The sequence below is a fragment of the Callithrix jacchus genome, chromosome 7 (assembly GCF_049354715.1).
Source record: "Callithrix jacchus isolate 240 chromosome 7, calJac240_pri, whole genome shotgun sequence".
Lineage (NCBI taxonomy): Eukaryota > Metazoa > Chordata > Mammalia > Primates > Cebidae > Callithrix > Callithrix jacchus.
In genome coordinates, this window is record NC_133508.1 from 106,930,608 (window position 1) to 106,946,525 (window position 15,918).

General features: G+C 35.5%; 1 protein-coding gene across 30 annotated transcripts in view; it reads left to right on the plus strand.

The window, feature by feature from the left end:
- LRRC7 (leucine rich repeat containing 7) overlaps positions 1-15,918 on the plus strand; it is a 597,290-nt gene that overhangs the window by 132,503 nt on the left and 448,869 nt on the right. For all 30 annotated transcript variants that reach the window (XM_035251839.3, XM_078332210.1, XM_035251845.3 and 27 more), the window contains exon 2: positions 1,489-1,586. In XM_035251839.3, coding sequence (XP_035107730.3) covers positions 1,489-1,586 — 98 coding nt within the window. The remainder of the gene's footprint in view (positions 1-1,488; positions 1,587-15,918) is intronic.

Below are 15,918 nucleotides of genomic sequence, written 5' to 3' on the forward strand. Positions count from 1 at the left end.
GTCTAGGATTTCAGTGCACATGTCACCTGGGTAGTGAACATTGTACTCAATAGGTACTTTTTCATTGCTCACCCTCCTCTCACACTTTCCCTTCTGAGTCTCCAGTGTCTGTTATACCACTCTGTGTGCCTTTGCATACTCATAGCTTAGTTCTTACACTTATAAGTAAGAACATATGGTATTTGAGTTTTGTTCCTGAGCTACTTCACTTAGAATAATGGCCTCCAGTTCCATCCAAGTTACTGAACAGTTTTTCATTCTTTTTTGTGGCTAAGTAGTATTCCATGGTGTGTGTGTAGGTATATATATGTGTGTGTGTGTGTGTATATATATATATATATATATATATGCCACATATATACCCCTCCTTTATATAGAATATGTAATATGTATCATGTATATCATATATGACATATATCAGAATATCATATATATTCCACATTTTCTTTATCCACTCACGGGCTGATGGGCAGTTAGGTTCATTTCATATCTTCGTAATTGTGAATTGTGGTGTATAAACATAGGAGTACAGGTGTTTTTATGAAATAGCGTCTTCTTTTCCTTTGGGTCATCAGTAGTGGGATTACTGGATCAAATGGTAGATTTACTTTAAGTTCTTTGAGAAATCTCCACACTGTTTGTCATAGAGACTGTACTAGTTTACATTCCTAGTGGCAGTGTATAAGTGTTTCTTTTTCACATCCATGCCAGCAGCTATTGTTTTTGACTTTTTAATAATGGCTGTTCTGGCTAAAGTATCTCATTGTGAAAGATATGCTTTCTCTTTTTAAAGGGTGACCTTATTTTTTATGACTTTATTTATTTTGCAAGAAATTACTTTTTAGTCAATAGGTTTCTATTTTAGTCAGCCTGGGCTGCTGTAACAAAATACCATGGACTGGGTGACTAAAACCACAGACTATTGCTCTTAGTTCTGGAGGCTAGGAAGTCCAAAGTCAAGGTGCTGGTAAATTTGGGTCCTTGTGGAGGTTCTTACTGTGGCTGGAAGACAGCTTCCTCCCTGTGTCTCCACATGGCAGAGAGAGAGAGAGAAGTCTACTTTTTCCCTTTTCATCTCTCTCTCTTTTTATAAAGATACTAATCCCATCACAGATGTTCCATTCCTAACCTCCTCTGAACCTAGTTACCTCCCAAAGGCCCTGCCTACAAATCACATTGGGGACTGGGGTTTCAATATTTGAATTTTGTGGGGACCATATTCAGTCCATGGCAGTCTCTAATTAGATAATATGCATAAGTTTCATACACCTGGTGTTCTTCAGTTTTGTTTAATTGGAATGCCAGAAAAGTCAAGCACTCTCCAATTTACTGTGGTCCCTGATGCTTCCTGGCAGCTTGCTCCTTGCCAGAGCATCTTCATGGTGTTGTCTAGCAAAGATCTTTGGGTATTTGAATTTTGGTCCATTTAAGTTGTAAACATTTATCAAAATGTTGGTATTAAAATACTCTTTCAATTCTCTCTTACAGGATGGAGAACCTAATAAGGGGAAGGAATCCCCCACAATACCAGAGAAGTCCTTGTAAAGAGGTTCGTGCAGCACTTCGGAAGAGGCCTGAAGAGGAGTGTAAGTATGTTTAATAGGATTAACTGTGTTCTAGATAGATTTTGGTGAGTAGCATAGTAAAATAAAATGGGTGACCTTTAAATGGTTGGTCAAGTAATAGAATATTTGTTGAATCAAATTGATCTTTTAAAATAATCTACTTTATGTTACCTGAATATTAGTGCTTACTTAGAACATTGCTTTCTTAAGAGTATTTTTCTGGTGCTTCAAGATGTTCTACTGATAATCAAGTTCCATGTTCAAATGCAGTGGGAAAAGACTATGCAATCTGACAAATCATTCTTAGATATTTATACCATGCATGGTAATGGTTCTGAGAAGACCTGAAGTAAAGAAACTTTTGAAATGTATCGAAAAATCAACACTTTCCAGTTTCCTTTTAGCCACAGGGCTCTTTGGACTTTTTTTTTTAACTGAGAACTTTTTAAAATCACTACATTAGACAAAATAATAGATATCTTCCAGTAAAAGTAAATCTGTTTGCCAAATGGAAACATATGTTGTAATTGAATTTGGGAAAATGTTCTGAAAGATAGATACCATGAATCCCAGTATAAAGTCATTTTAGTTCATCCTCAAATTATTAGATATTAGAATATGCCATTGGCTGTAGGGATTTTATGTGCTTATTATCTATAGCATATAGTAGATTGTTGGAGACTCTTGACATAATACTCACATTTTAAGTTTATAAAATGAACAATAATACCAAGTTTTTTAATGGTATTTGCATATAATTATTTTCAGGTAACTAAATCGCATTTCATTATGATAAAAATTTTTCTGAATTTTGTCCTTTTACAGGAACTGACATTTTACTACGATAAAGCTAATGTAGTGGGTTTACTGAAGTAAAAGTTAAGTTGATTTTTAAGATTATATTGGCATTTTTTAATTAGTTTGAAGTATACTGCTGTGGGTAAAGAGCAACTACATTAAAGCAGGGTACACTCATGGCAAATGGAGCGTTCTTGTTTTGTTTCTTATTAAGTTAATAGATAACCTTACTGAACTGACATATGTCATTCAATCGTGCTTTGGTCTTCTTTAAACTGGCAGATTTGTTTAAACATAAACAATATTCAACCAAAGCTAAAACTTGAAAATAAAGATAGAGTTCATGGGCATTTAAAAAATGCAGACTCTTGCTTAAAAGTATTGCTTATTTCCATTGGGTTTATAGAAAAACTGTAGGGTTTCTTCTCTATGCTTCAAGGAGAACATCAGTTTAGTCTCTAGTTTGTAGCTATTTAAATAAAACTTAGAAGGGATATTTTCAGATATGTCTGTAAATGATTATCACAGAGTTGCCATTTAACATAAACAAAGTAATTTTTCAGGGTTCTTATACTGAGTTGGTCTAAGCCAGGGGTTGGCCACTTATGGTTTGTTGATGAAACTCAGACTGGCATCTATTTTTGTAAGTACAATTTTATTAAAATACAGACATCATCTACTTATTGTATATTATATACAACTGATTTTGCACTGCAAAGGAACAGTTGAGCAGTTGTGACAGAGACCAAATGGCCCACAAAACCAAAAATATTTACCTAGGTCTTCACAGGAAATCTTTATGAACCCTGGTCTGAGCCAGTTGTTCTCAAATTGTGATCTACAGGCCTAGGAGCAGTAGCAGCAGCAGCAGCATCTGAGAACTTGCTTAAAACGCAAATTCTAGTGCTGCAAGCCACACTCACTGAATCAGAAACTGAGCAGGGTCTGGTGACCTTTTTTTAAAGAAGCTCTGCAGGAGATTCTGATGCAAGCTCAAGATTGAAAATGACTAACCTAGGTAAAATGATTGACATCAAATGATATTAAATCATTATCTACACAATAGAGGAATAATCATTGGTGTATTTCATAATCAAGTTTTATTGTTCTCTAATGTAAAATATATAAGTTAAGCTACCTAATGTGTGCTTAACAAGGTACATGATATAACTCTTGCTTATGTTATAAGTTCTCATCAAAATTGGATTATGACAGGGCAGTCTTTGAAGTGTCACCACAGAAATTCAGCTGGAGTATGTTACTGAACATGAAAAGATGTATTGAAAAATGCAAAATCTATAAAATTTTATTCTCTTCCATAGAGGTCTTTATTTTCCCTTGTTAGTACAATGAGCAGTTCTTCTTTCCCTATTACAGACTAGTGTGAATTTCATGAGAAAGAAAAGCCACAATTTTTTTGTAATGGAAGCAACATATCATGATAGTTAAAACTATTAAGTTTAGAGACACACAAAAGGGTTTATTCTCTAATATGACACCTAATGTGACCAGTTGCTGGACCATGAATACTCATTTTGAATATAAAATTCAGTTTATTTACTGAAGAAAATGAGGATATGCTAGAGCCTACTTTATAGAATTATTTTGAGCATTAAAGGAGATATTTATTATTAAGTAGTTGGTACAGAACCTGGGATGTAGCAACTTTTGTTTTCTCTTTTTTCTCTTTCTGTCTCTTTCTTTAACTTTTGAAATTGTTCTTCTTATTTCAAACTAAACATTGGTTTGAGGATAATAAGGCATTTTTTGAGATCAGAAATGCAAATGTACAGATAGTACCACCACTATTTTTACAAATAATAATGCATGACAAAGAAGAGGTTGTAGCAAATACCATAAAGCTGAAATTCTTGCAGCAATCTTAAACGGTAATTCCTGTTTGATACTAGTGTTTTTTTTTTTTAACACAATGGAATAGTTCTTTTTCTGTGATTCTACAGATTCAGTGTAGATCTACACGAAGACTTATTGGTCAACTCCCACACAAATGTGCCACCTTTGAAAACTATCGTAGAAAGTCAAATCATAGTAGCTTTTCTGTACTAATAATTGAAAGGCATAAGGAAACTTGGTTCAGACTATAAGATCCTCAGAGTAAAGAAATCTCTCTTTCATTTGGAGATGTTGTATACAGGAAGGTTTTACTAAATAGCATACTTTGTATTGTTTTCTTGTTTAATGCTCTATACCACTTTACAATATTTGCAATGTTAAAATCAAGATAAGGTCAGCAGGGGTAGATCTTAGTTATTTAATGTGAATTATATCTACCTATGCTGCATCTGGCACAGTCAAGTAAATATTCAGTAAAAATAGATTATTCTGAACGACAGATTTTTAAATATGTTTAGATTATTCCACATTAAAATACAAAATAAAAACATTGTCCTCAAAGCCATAGCCCCATTCAGCTACCACCCTGCACTCTGTTCTGTTTCCAGGAAAATCTCTTGATTTATCTAAGAGTTATCTATACTTGCTCCATTTATTTGTCTCCCACTCACTCCTCCAAGGTAGTGCAGTCTGGTTCCCACCGAGTTATTCTGCTGAAACAGCTTTTGTTCAGAGCACCAATAATTTTTTTATGTTGTTTTAATAGTTTTCTACTGCTTTGTAACAAATTAGCACAAACTTGTGTCTCAAAATAACATGCATTTATCATCTCACATTTTCTGGAGGTCAGGAGTCCAGGCATTAAGTCCAGGCTGAGTTCTCTGCTTCAGATCTCACCAGGTTAGAGTCTTATTAAAAGCTCAGTTGGGGAAATCATTCACTTATGAACTCCTTTAGGCTGTTGGCAGAATTTGTTTCCTTGCAGTGGTCTGACAAACAGTCCCAGGTTTTTGTTGGCTGCCAAATGAAGTCACTTTTAGGTTCTAGAGGCCTCCAGAAGTTCCTTGCTGCACAGACATTCCAAATTAGCCAATTTACCCCCTCTTCTCAGGGAGAATTGCCTATCTCTCTTTTAAGTACTTTCACCTGATTAAGTCAGGCACACCCAAGATAATTTCAATTTTAACTAACTCAAAATGTGGGATCATAATTACACCATTGCCTTTGCCATATTTTATTGTCCAGAAGTAAGTCATAGATCCAGCGTATATCCAAGGACAGGGGATTATATAGGTTTCACGCATCAAGGATTATGTTGATGATCATGGGGCCATCTTAGAAATCAATGTATCATTTCCTAATCCATCAAGGATTTCTTTCAATGCTCATCTTACTTGACTTTGTAGCAGGGATCAATACTGTTGATTATTTTGTCCTTTTGAAAACTGCAATGATCTGAATATTAGTATCCCTCCAAACTGTATATGTTAAAATCAAATTGATATTATATTAGGAGATAGGCTTTTTGGAGGTAATCTATGGCAAGGCACCATCTGTGAACCAGAAAGCGGGACTTACCAGCTACCAAATCTGCCAACATCTTCATCTTGGATTTCCCAGCTTCTAGAAGTGTGAGAAATAAATTTTTTGTCATTTATAAGCTACCCAGTTCATGGAATTTCATTATGGCTAAGAAAGAGATAACCTAATGCCTTGGCTGCCATAACAGAATACTATCCTGACTTTTCTATAATCTTTCTGGTTACTCTCTTGCATGCTCAACTTTCTCCTTCCAGCCATTATATATTAGAATTTTGGAAGATAGTTTGAAGTCTTTTTTTTTTTCCAAACATACTTCCTCCCCAAACAATGTCATTACATACAGTGTTAGTTAATCCTCTAATCAGATGACTCACAAATTGATATCTCCAGACCAAACCTCTCTCTATTCATCACAATGTGCACTTGACACATTCTTGAATGTTTCAACAATGCATCAAATACAACAAATCCAAAACCAAATCTACAGTCTTTTACTTAAAGCCCAAGCTTCTTCCAGTGTTTTCTGTCAGAATGTGTGATGCTGGTAACCATCTAGGTTCAAAATTCATAAACCTGGGCATTATCTTTCATACACTTTATCCCATTTACTCTCCTATCTTCACTCTTATTTCAAAGCCTCTCAACTTGACCTCCTACATATGTTTTGAATCTGTTCACAAATCACCTTTGTAAATATTCTGCATAAGATTCAACCAAATGCTCCCATAAGTGGCTTTCCTACATACAGTTAGGAAACCCCCCTTATCTTAAAATAACCCTATGGTTTTCTATTGCTCATTCAAGAAAAACAAAAGCCATACTGTGGATTATAAGATTTTGCAGAGTCTAGTCTCCACCTGCCCCATCAGCTTCATCTCATACTCTATTCCTGTACCCTCTGTGATTCAACCAAACTGGCTTTCAAATAACTATTGATTATATTCAGTGATAAGAGAAAAATATGTAGATTAAAATAATGTAGAACTAGAGGAAAGAAGTTACCCTGGAAAGGAAGAGTTTGTCTTTACAAAATAATAAATGAAGAAACTAGAAGAAAAATTAAAAAGATTAAATTTTCAATAGTTATAAGAAATACTTTAAGAAATACCTGCAAAATAAACAATGTGGAAAAACTTATTTTAAAGAAAATAAAAGAAAAATGAACATTGTTGCGGAGGGAATTATAAAAAAACTAAACTTGAAGATCAGAATTAAAATCTTTACTGTAGTCGATAGAAGAATTTACATGTAGAAAGATCAGAAATTTGAGCAGTCAGAACCGGAAGTATGCCACAAATACAAAGGAAAGATGATGAAATAATAAATAATTACATGTGGGGAATGGAGAATGAAAATCCAACCTAAGAATTATAAATTTTCTTAAGAAAGGAATCAGAACAATTCAAAGAAAAATGATAAAAGATTTACCATAGCGTAATTTTGAAGTTATTAAAATATCTGATTGCATATTAAAATGTCTTCTCATGTACTGTGTAAAAATCAGTTATATAATAGCCATACAGACAGATCTTTTAGAATTACACTATCAGCTTTCTGAGCAGCAAGTGTGCCATCTTATTCACTATATTAATAACACAGGCATATTTCCTGGCAGTTAGTAGGTGTTCAACATATATGTTAGAATTAATGAGAAATGAGTGAAGGAATTAATTACTTCAAAAATGAAAATGAACCACAAGAATCTGCTTGAAATAAAGAGATAGATGGGGGAGATAAAAATAAAAGGAATATAAGGAAGGAAAGAAAGCCATAAAGAGAGAAAAAAGAAAGGGAGAAAAAGAGTTGGAAGGAGGGAGAAAGGAAGGGAAGGACGGCCAAATTTTTTATTCTGGAACAGATGGCATAGACTCACCTTTCCTGATCCTCAATTCTAAATAAAACTAAACACTCTGGAAAAATTATTCAACAGACCATTTTAAAAGGATTCTGAAAGCTTCAAAGAAGAAAGCAAACTGACTGGGACATCAGGACTTAAGGAAAGACATCACGGTATGCTTCTTGCATTTTCTTTTGATGTCCTAATATCCCTGGACTGGGCAACAGAGAGGCTTGCAAACTAGTACTGTCAACAGGCATGAAGAAAAGAAGAAAAAAAAAGTGAAGCCTACTGTCTCAGTCCAGAGGACCAGGAGAGTAAAAAACACAGAGATTTGGATGAGAGCCACCAATATCTTATTCTATAATCCTGATCAACAGGCAGTTCAATTCACCTGCAGAAACAGAACAATAAGACCCCAGCCATCCCTGCTCTGCTCTCCCGATGAGTACATCTATCTGGTGGTAAAGGGTGGGATCAGTAAAGCCCTGTGTCTTCCTATCTTTCAACCAGTGTCATAAAGAGACCCAGGCCCAGTGGCTTCTGTGCCTTCCCAGAAGTTTACCTAGGGATATTAGGGAACCCAGAGAAGCACTTTCAACTCTAACAGATGACAACAGCAGAGTTTGAGCAGAAGCCCCAACAGTGCCAGGAGAACAAAGCAGACCAGAACAGCATTAGCATCATAAACAATCAGAACACTAACTGCCACTGGAACTAAAGCCTACAAAATTAGTCCAAAACCTATTAGCTAAAGCTAAACAGGATACACACCTGCTAAAATAAAAGACTTCAATAGGATTAAAAGTCTCCTAATGTCATAATCAAATATTCAAAATGCAATTGAATGTAACTCATATCATGAACCCGGAAAAACACAATCTGAGAAAAGACAATCCACTGAACCCAATACTAAGACAAATTAGAAATTGGAATTCCTGAGAAGGAAATTGAAACATCCATCATAAGAATGTTTCAGGAGACAGTTACATAATCTCTTGAAACAAGTGAAGTAAAACAAAATCTCAGAGAAAGAAAAAAAGAAGTTGTAAAAAAGAACCAAATGGAAATTACATAACTGAAAACCATAATTACCAAAATAAAATATCACTTAATGGACTCAATAGTAGAGTGAAAATTATAGAAAAGAGATTAAATGAGCATGTAGATTGGTGGAATTTACTCAATCAGAACAGCAAAGAGGGTATGCACTAAACAGAAAAATGGACAGACCCTCAGGGATTTATGGAAAAATAACAAAATACATAATATTTGTATCATCAGAGTCCCAGCAGAGGAGAAGGAGTATGGGGCAGAAAAAGTATTTGAAGAAGTAATAGTTGCAAGCTTCCAAAAGTTGACAAAAGATATAAATCTAGATATTCAAGATGCTGGGTTCACTCCAAAGAAGATAAACCAAAAAAATCTACAATAGGACATTTCAAACTTATGAGGACCAAAAATAAAGAAAAATCTTAAAAACAACCAGAGAGAAATAAGAGATTACATATAAAGGAACAGAAATAACACATTACATATAAAGGAACATCAATTAAAATAACAGTATTATTTTCATCTGAAACCAGAGAGGCCAGAAGGAAATGACACACAAGATTTTCAAGTATTATAAGACTTGTCAATCCTGAATCCCATATCCAACTAAACCATCCTTCAGCAATGAAAGAAAAATAAAATCACTCTCAGAAGAGAAAAACTGACAGAATTTATTGCTAGCAAACCTTCCCCAAAACAATGGCTAAACAAAACTCTCCAAACACAAGAAAAAGTTTAACAGAATAAAAGTTGTTCCTTCTGGAAGGAAAGAGCAGTGGAATGAATAAAAATAGAAATATGAATAATGGAATTTTTTTACCTTATGTTTTATGGTTGAAGCAAAAACTATAGTACCATCTGATGTGCTACACATGTATGTAGATGAAATAATTAAGTCCATTAATATTTAAAAAGTGTAAAGGGTAAAGGGACCTAAATTGATGTAAGGTTTCTCTACTTTGCTTGAAATGGTGTAACACTGATACCGGTAGACTGTGATAAGTTACATATGTATATTGTAATACCTAAAGCAACCACTAAGAAGACTGTACAAAATAACATACTCAAAAGCATCATCAAAAGTGAACTAAACATACTCACTTAACCTAGAGGATGTCAAGGAAAAAGAAAAAGAGAAACAAACCAGGAGAACAGAGCAGAAAACAAATAATAAAATTAGATGTATTAGACTTAAGTCCTAACACATCAATAATTACATTAACTGTAAATGGTGTAAACACCAAGGTTAAAAGACAAAGCTTATCAGAATGGAGAAAAAAGCAAGACCAACTATATGTTGTCTATAAACATGTCCTTTAGATGCAAAAATACAAAAAGGTTCAATATAAAAGGATGAAAAAAGAAATGCCATTCTCAATTATTTAAATGGAAGCTACAGTGACTATATTAATATCAGGATAAAAGTAACTTCAGAGTAAAACATATGACAAGGGATAAAGAAGGTCATTTCATAATGATACAGGAAACAGTTCATCAAGAGGAGTTAACAATCCTGAAATTGTATGTATTCGGTTTAATTTTGCAAACTTGTATTTTATTAAACTTTGCAGTAGAAGCCATTGAATATGAGTTAGCTTTTTCTAATAACTCAAGAATGGTTTTACAATCTGTCATATTATAAAGTGTGATAATGGAATTCTGTCTGTGTGCTTCCCTCCATATCAAGTTGTCAGCTGTCACTTTTGCTGTGACTATTCTTGCTTTTTAACGACCTCTTCTTTTGACATTCTGTTTTCCATTTTAGTTTTCTCCTTCAAGAACTGAGAAGTCTGACAAACCATTCTTGTTAAGAATTGTATATTAAATATGTGTCAATCAGGGATTGAAAATTAATCAAGCTTCAGATGCTTTATGGTAAAGGAAGTAAGGAACATTAGTGCAATGTAAGAAGTAGGGTTCATTTGTTTAGTAGATTCTGGAGCCACCCCTTTTCCAGTTAACTTCACCTCAAGTCTGTGCTTCGTCCCCAGATACTTGTGTTCTTTATCAGTTCCTTTTCTGTAAGCCATGTCCCAGTGACCCAACTATGATGTTGATGACCTGGTGCTACTATGGTCAGGAGCTTATGCAACGGGGTTGGAGAAAATCTTATATCTACTAAAGAAATGTGATGGTTTGCATAACTAGAAGTTCAGAAATAAGGTAAGCTTTAGAACTTCACCATTCTCGGGGGGTCAGCTTTATTCTTAGGCTGGCAGCGATGTTCTGCAGTTACACACCTCATGCATGTGAATGAAAATTTGCAGAGGAGAAAATGCTATATCTTTCTTGGACTCTTTTTATGTTTTTTTAAAGACCCTCCTAGAAGCCCCAGGAAAATACTCTCTATTTTATCATTTTATTGGCCTAAATGGGGTGCATTCATGACCGTTACTGTATACCAGGAGAATGCTATGTACTCATTGGCCTCAGCCTATTGTACTGGGTTAATCACTTTCAAGAGCGATTTTAGTATTAAAATTAATCTCAGATTTTGTATTTGCTGTTTGGCTTAGCCTAAGTAATAGAGCAGGTAAGATTACTCAACAGTATATCCCATATTTTGCATATACTATATGTTTGTCTAAACATACTCAACTATCCCAAAATATTTTATGGTCGTGAATGGGAGCAAAGGATAGAGGAGGTGGTACTTGGGATATCAGGAATCAGGACACTGATGTCACCGTGACTTCCAGGCACGTATATATCATTCGGTTCCCTCTTTTTCTATTTGAGCTCTGTAGTTGTGAGCAGTTTACATTGTCATCATCTTCAGTTTCTCCTTTAAATTTCTTAATCCAGTTTCTTTCCATTTTAAAACCAGACTGATTTCCCCTACATCTCTCACACTCTATGGCTGGCCCTTCTTCCTTTCGACCTTAAACAACTGTTAGGTTTTCCAGAAAGGGCTCCAGGAGCTCAGAAAGGTTCAGTAATCTATGCAATCTCACATAGCTAGTAAGTGCTGAAGCTGAGATAGAAACCTAAGTTTGACTCTGAAAGCTGTCTTAGTCCTACTGTTTTATGCTATCTGCCTACACCATGCTATGTCCTCATTTTCCCTCTCTGGAATTCATCTTTTGCTTAGCCCTTAAAATTTTTAAATATAAAATATCATACCTATAAAGAAATGCATGTAACATGTATGTATAGCTTCACAAATTATAAATTAATACTCATGCTGCAATATCAGAGACACCAAACTAAATATTCCTACCCAGCTCTGCTTATCTCTAGTTAGGTACATTCATTCCAGTCTTCCTCACTCCTCATTTCTTAGGTTCATTATTAAGGTGACTATTACTAAATTCTACAACAAAGCTGAAAGAATGTAGTATACCATTTTAGTACTAGGGTGCTCAAGAGAAACAAGCGGTCAGTGATTTCTCATTGTCCCTAATAGTAAGCTAGAAAATCCTATTATTCATATTATCCTTCTATTAATATCTTGGATTGCAGTTAAACAGTGTCATAACAACAAATTTAAAATTTATTTAAATTTGATATCAGCTGATATCAGTAGTTTTACTGGTATACAGGACCTGAAAGAATATCTTAAAGGGAAAACAATGTTTCATAATGTTTAGATGTTATCTATAGAGCAGCTAAGAGGAAACAGTCTTGTAGGGAAGCTGCACTCAGTTGAATTTTATCTGCACACCCAAAATTAATATATCTGACTACTTATTTTAGCATAATATAAAAATAAGATTAAAGGATTAGATCAAATTAGATTCATACCCTGAATATTCTTAGACTTTTGAAAAATTGAAATCAAGTTAATGCAAATTTGTTAACCACGTTGAAGTATTTTAGGTATATATAGATGGTTTTTTCATTCAAACTTCAGGCAAATAGCTTACCAAAAGTACATTGTAAGCTCTTCTATGGAAAGTCCATAGCTTTGCTCCATCCTCCGCAGTTATTTTTGCAGCCAAACTCTTCCTGAGATGCTACATAGGATATAATTTTTTAGAAGATCCATTGAAACTTATTTTCCTAGCACCTCTGGTTTAGCAAATCAGTCATTTGTATTAGGACTCGAGCTCCCACTAGACTTTTTTAAAAATTCAAATGTCTCTAAGGAGTAACTGTAGTCAAGTCATAAAACTCTTCAAAATGAAAGTATTTTCAGATCAATGACCTCAATAACTAGAAGGAATCAAACAGCAAGAGATCTTTGGATGTCTGAGAAGAAGTAGGAAAAAGCCAGAAAAGTATTTAAGTGAGGGATTTGAAAAGCAAATTTTAACTACTACATATTTTTGACAAAGCTTAGTTTTGTTACCTGATGAAGGATTTTTTTGAATACAATTTCAGCCCTTTTTACACCCTTCCTCTCTAGTGGTAACTGCCTTGTTATCCATTCCTTCCTTATGAAAGCGTCCCTGATGCCTCTCCTCCTCTTCTTGGCAGAGATCAGGACTGTTAAAGGACCAACAAGTTTGTATGCCCACTATGCAATAATACACCAGTTACACTGAGACAGCTGGATTTGCCCCAGAGAAAGATTTAAATGATCGCAGAGCACCAGATGCGGAGAGGAAGGAGACCCTTAAATCCATCTCCCCATCCAGCAATTCTGGGCTGGTCTTTTTAAGGGAATCATGGAGGGTAAGGGGCTGGAACATTGCGGGTGTTGGTTGGTTGAGGAGGATGAAATCATCAGTACATGGAAACGCATTCTTTGGTGAGTCAGCTTCTTGTGGGTCTTTCAGACCAGCTGGTGTCAGTGGGGTCCTTCAAATCCCCTGATATCAGCAGTTTTACTGGTATGCAGGACCTGAAAGAATATCTTAAAGGGAAAACAACATTTCATAATGTTCAAGATGTTATCTATAGAGCTGCAAAGGGGAAATAATCTTGTAACAGGGTTTGGGTGGTACTGAGGCAATAGGCCCCAAACAGCCAAGATGAAGCAGGTCAGAGGACAAGCTGGCCTAGTGTTTCATACTGAATGGACTGAAAGTTTGGTTTATTTTTGTTTCTTGTTTCTCACCCTCCCTTATTACCTGAATATTTTTATGAGGTTATAGGGATGGTTTCAGAACCTCCCTTCTCTCTGTTCCTGAAACACTAGAAAAAGATGATTAATGAGGTACTCATCTAATTGTATTTTATCTCATTGTTTGCATGTCTATTTTTTCCCCAGTGGGTTGTAAACTGCTTAAGGGCAAACAAATACATCCTATTTTTCTGTCTATCACTAACATTAAGCATAGCATTTGGTATATAGTCATCACTCTAATAAAGTTTGAAAAAATAAAAAGGTATGAATTATAAAAGATACAACTTGGCCAGGCATGGTGGCTGATCCCTGTAATCCCAATGCTTTGAGAGGCTGAGCCAGGTAGATCGCTTGAGCTCAGGAGTTTGAGACCAGCAAGAGCAACACAGCAAACCCCTGTGTCTCCAAAAAATACAAAAGTTAGCCAGGAGCAGTGGCACATACCAGTAGCCCCAGCTACTCAGGAGGCTGAGGTAGGAGGATCGCTTGAGGCTGGAAGGTCGAGGCTTCAGTGAGTTGTGATTGCACAGCTGTACTCCAGCTTTGGCAACAGAGGGAGACCCTGTCTCAAAAAAAAAAAAAAGAAAGAAAGAAACAACTTGATTTTAAGGCACAGTAGTTGTAGTTGAAAGTACAGTTGGAGTTTAATGGCATCCAATAGATAACTTTCACATTACAAAATAATTTTGAAACCAATTAAAATATTGACAAGATATCAGCATCATCTTGGTCTTTATTATTTATAAAGGCTAGATTGGAGAACACAGTTGGGATTTTTGGCAACCGTGGAGTTTTTTATAATATACTCTAGAAATGGACATACCAATCCACATAAACACAGCAGTACAAAAAAACCATAGGGCTCTTTTTGTGGAGAGCTCCTCCTACAAAATTTATAGCAGTGAGGGGCAGATTAATGTAGTGTATCTTTCCTGAAGCAGCTCCATCTCAAAGAAAGATGGAGGAAGGTACTGGGCTACTTATGCTCGGTTCTCCAAAATTTATTAACCAGCTAAATCGCCTCTCTTTCTAGCAGGGGAAATAATGTAAGGAGTCAAAAGTATGGGGGAAATCCCTCCATACAGAAAATAGATGAGTGCATGATAAGCATCTCACTTGTAATGTTCCCTAAAATCTTTATTGCTTAAGCTATTAGACTTAAATATTAAGGCTTTAGACAGCTGGAGGGGTATTTATTAGGGCAGCCTCTACCCAGACATCAATCCCTACTTTTCATAGGTCCGTCTGGGATTACTGGGAGCAGAGAGGAAGAGCAATGTAGATTTCACTTCAAGACCATTCTAACCCAAAGCCTTGACACTTTATATTCTACTGTCATCTCAAATTGTATCTTACATTGTTCTCAAAGCTTCTGAAATATGATCAAATTATACTCATTTATTCAACAAATACTGATTTAATGTTGGCTGTATGGCTCTCCCTCTTCTGTGTGCTTGTAATACATAGCATGATAGATAATTTTATATGTAAATTCGACTGGGCCACAGGATACACAGATCTGGTTAAACATTATTTCCAGGTGTGTCTATAAGAATGCTTTCAGAAAACAATTAGTATTTAAGTTGGTGGCCTTCCCTAACATGGGCTCTCCCTAAAGCAGACAGTCTTCCCTAATGTTGGTGGGGACCATCCAATCCATGAGCTCATGAATAGAACAGAAGTGCGGCTCTGCTCACTGCTGGAGCTGGGACATCCATCTCCTCCTGCCCTTGGTGCTCCTGGTTTTCAGGTTAGTGGACATTGACAGGAACCTATACTATTGGTTCCGTGTCTCTCGTGTCTTCAAACTACATCACTGGCTTTCCTGGGTCTCCAGCTTATGAATAGCAGATTATGGAACAACTCAACCTCCATAATAGCATGAACCAATTCTTTACAATAAATCTCATTAACTCCTCTCTATATAAATCAATAAATTAGATATAGATATAGATAATATAAATATAGGCATCTGTATATCCCATGCAGTATCTAGGCTCAAAAAATTCATTGCTTATCTGAAACTCAAATTTAACTGTCTGTATTAGTCAGTGTTCTCAGGAGAAACAGAACCAACAGGATGTGTGCGTATATAGAGAGAGATTTATTTTAAGAAATTGGCTCCCATGTTTTTGGAGACGGCTGATAGGCTGGAGACCTAGGGAGGAATTGACATTGTCATTCAAGTCTAAAGACTGTGTGCTAGCAGAAATCCTTTCTATAGAAAGGTTGGTCTTTTTCTGTTAATGCCTTCAACT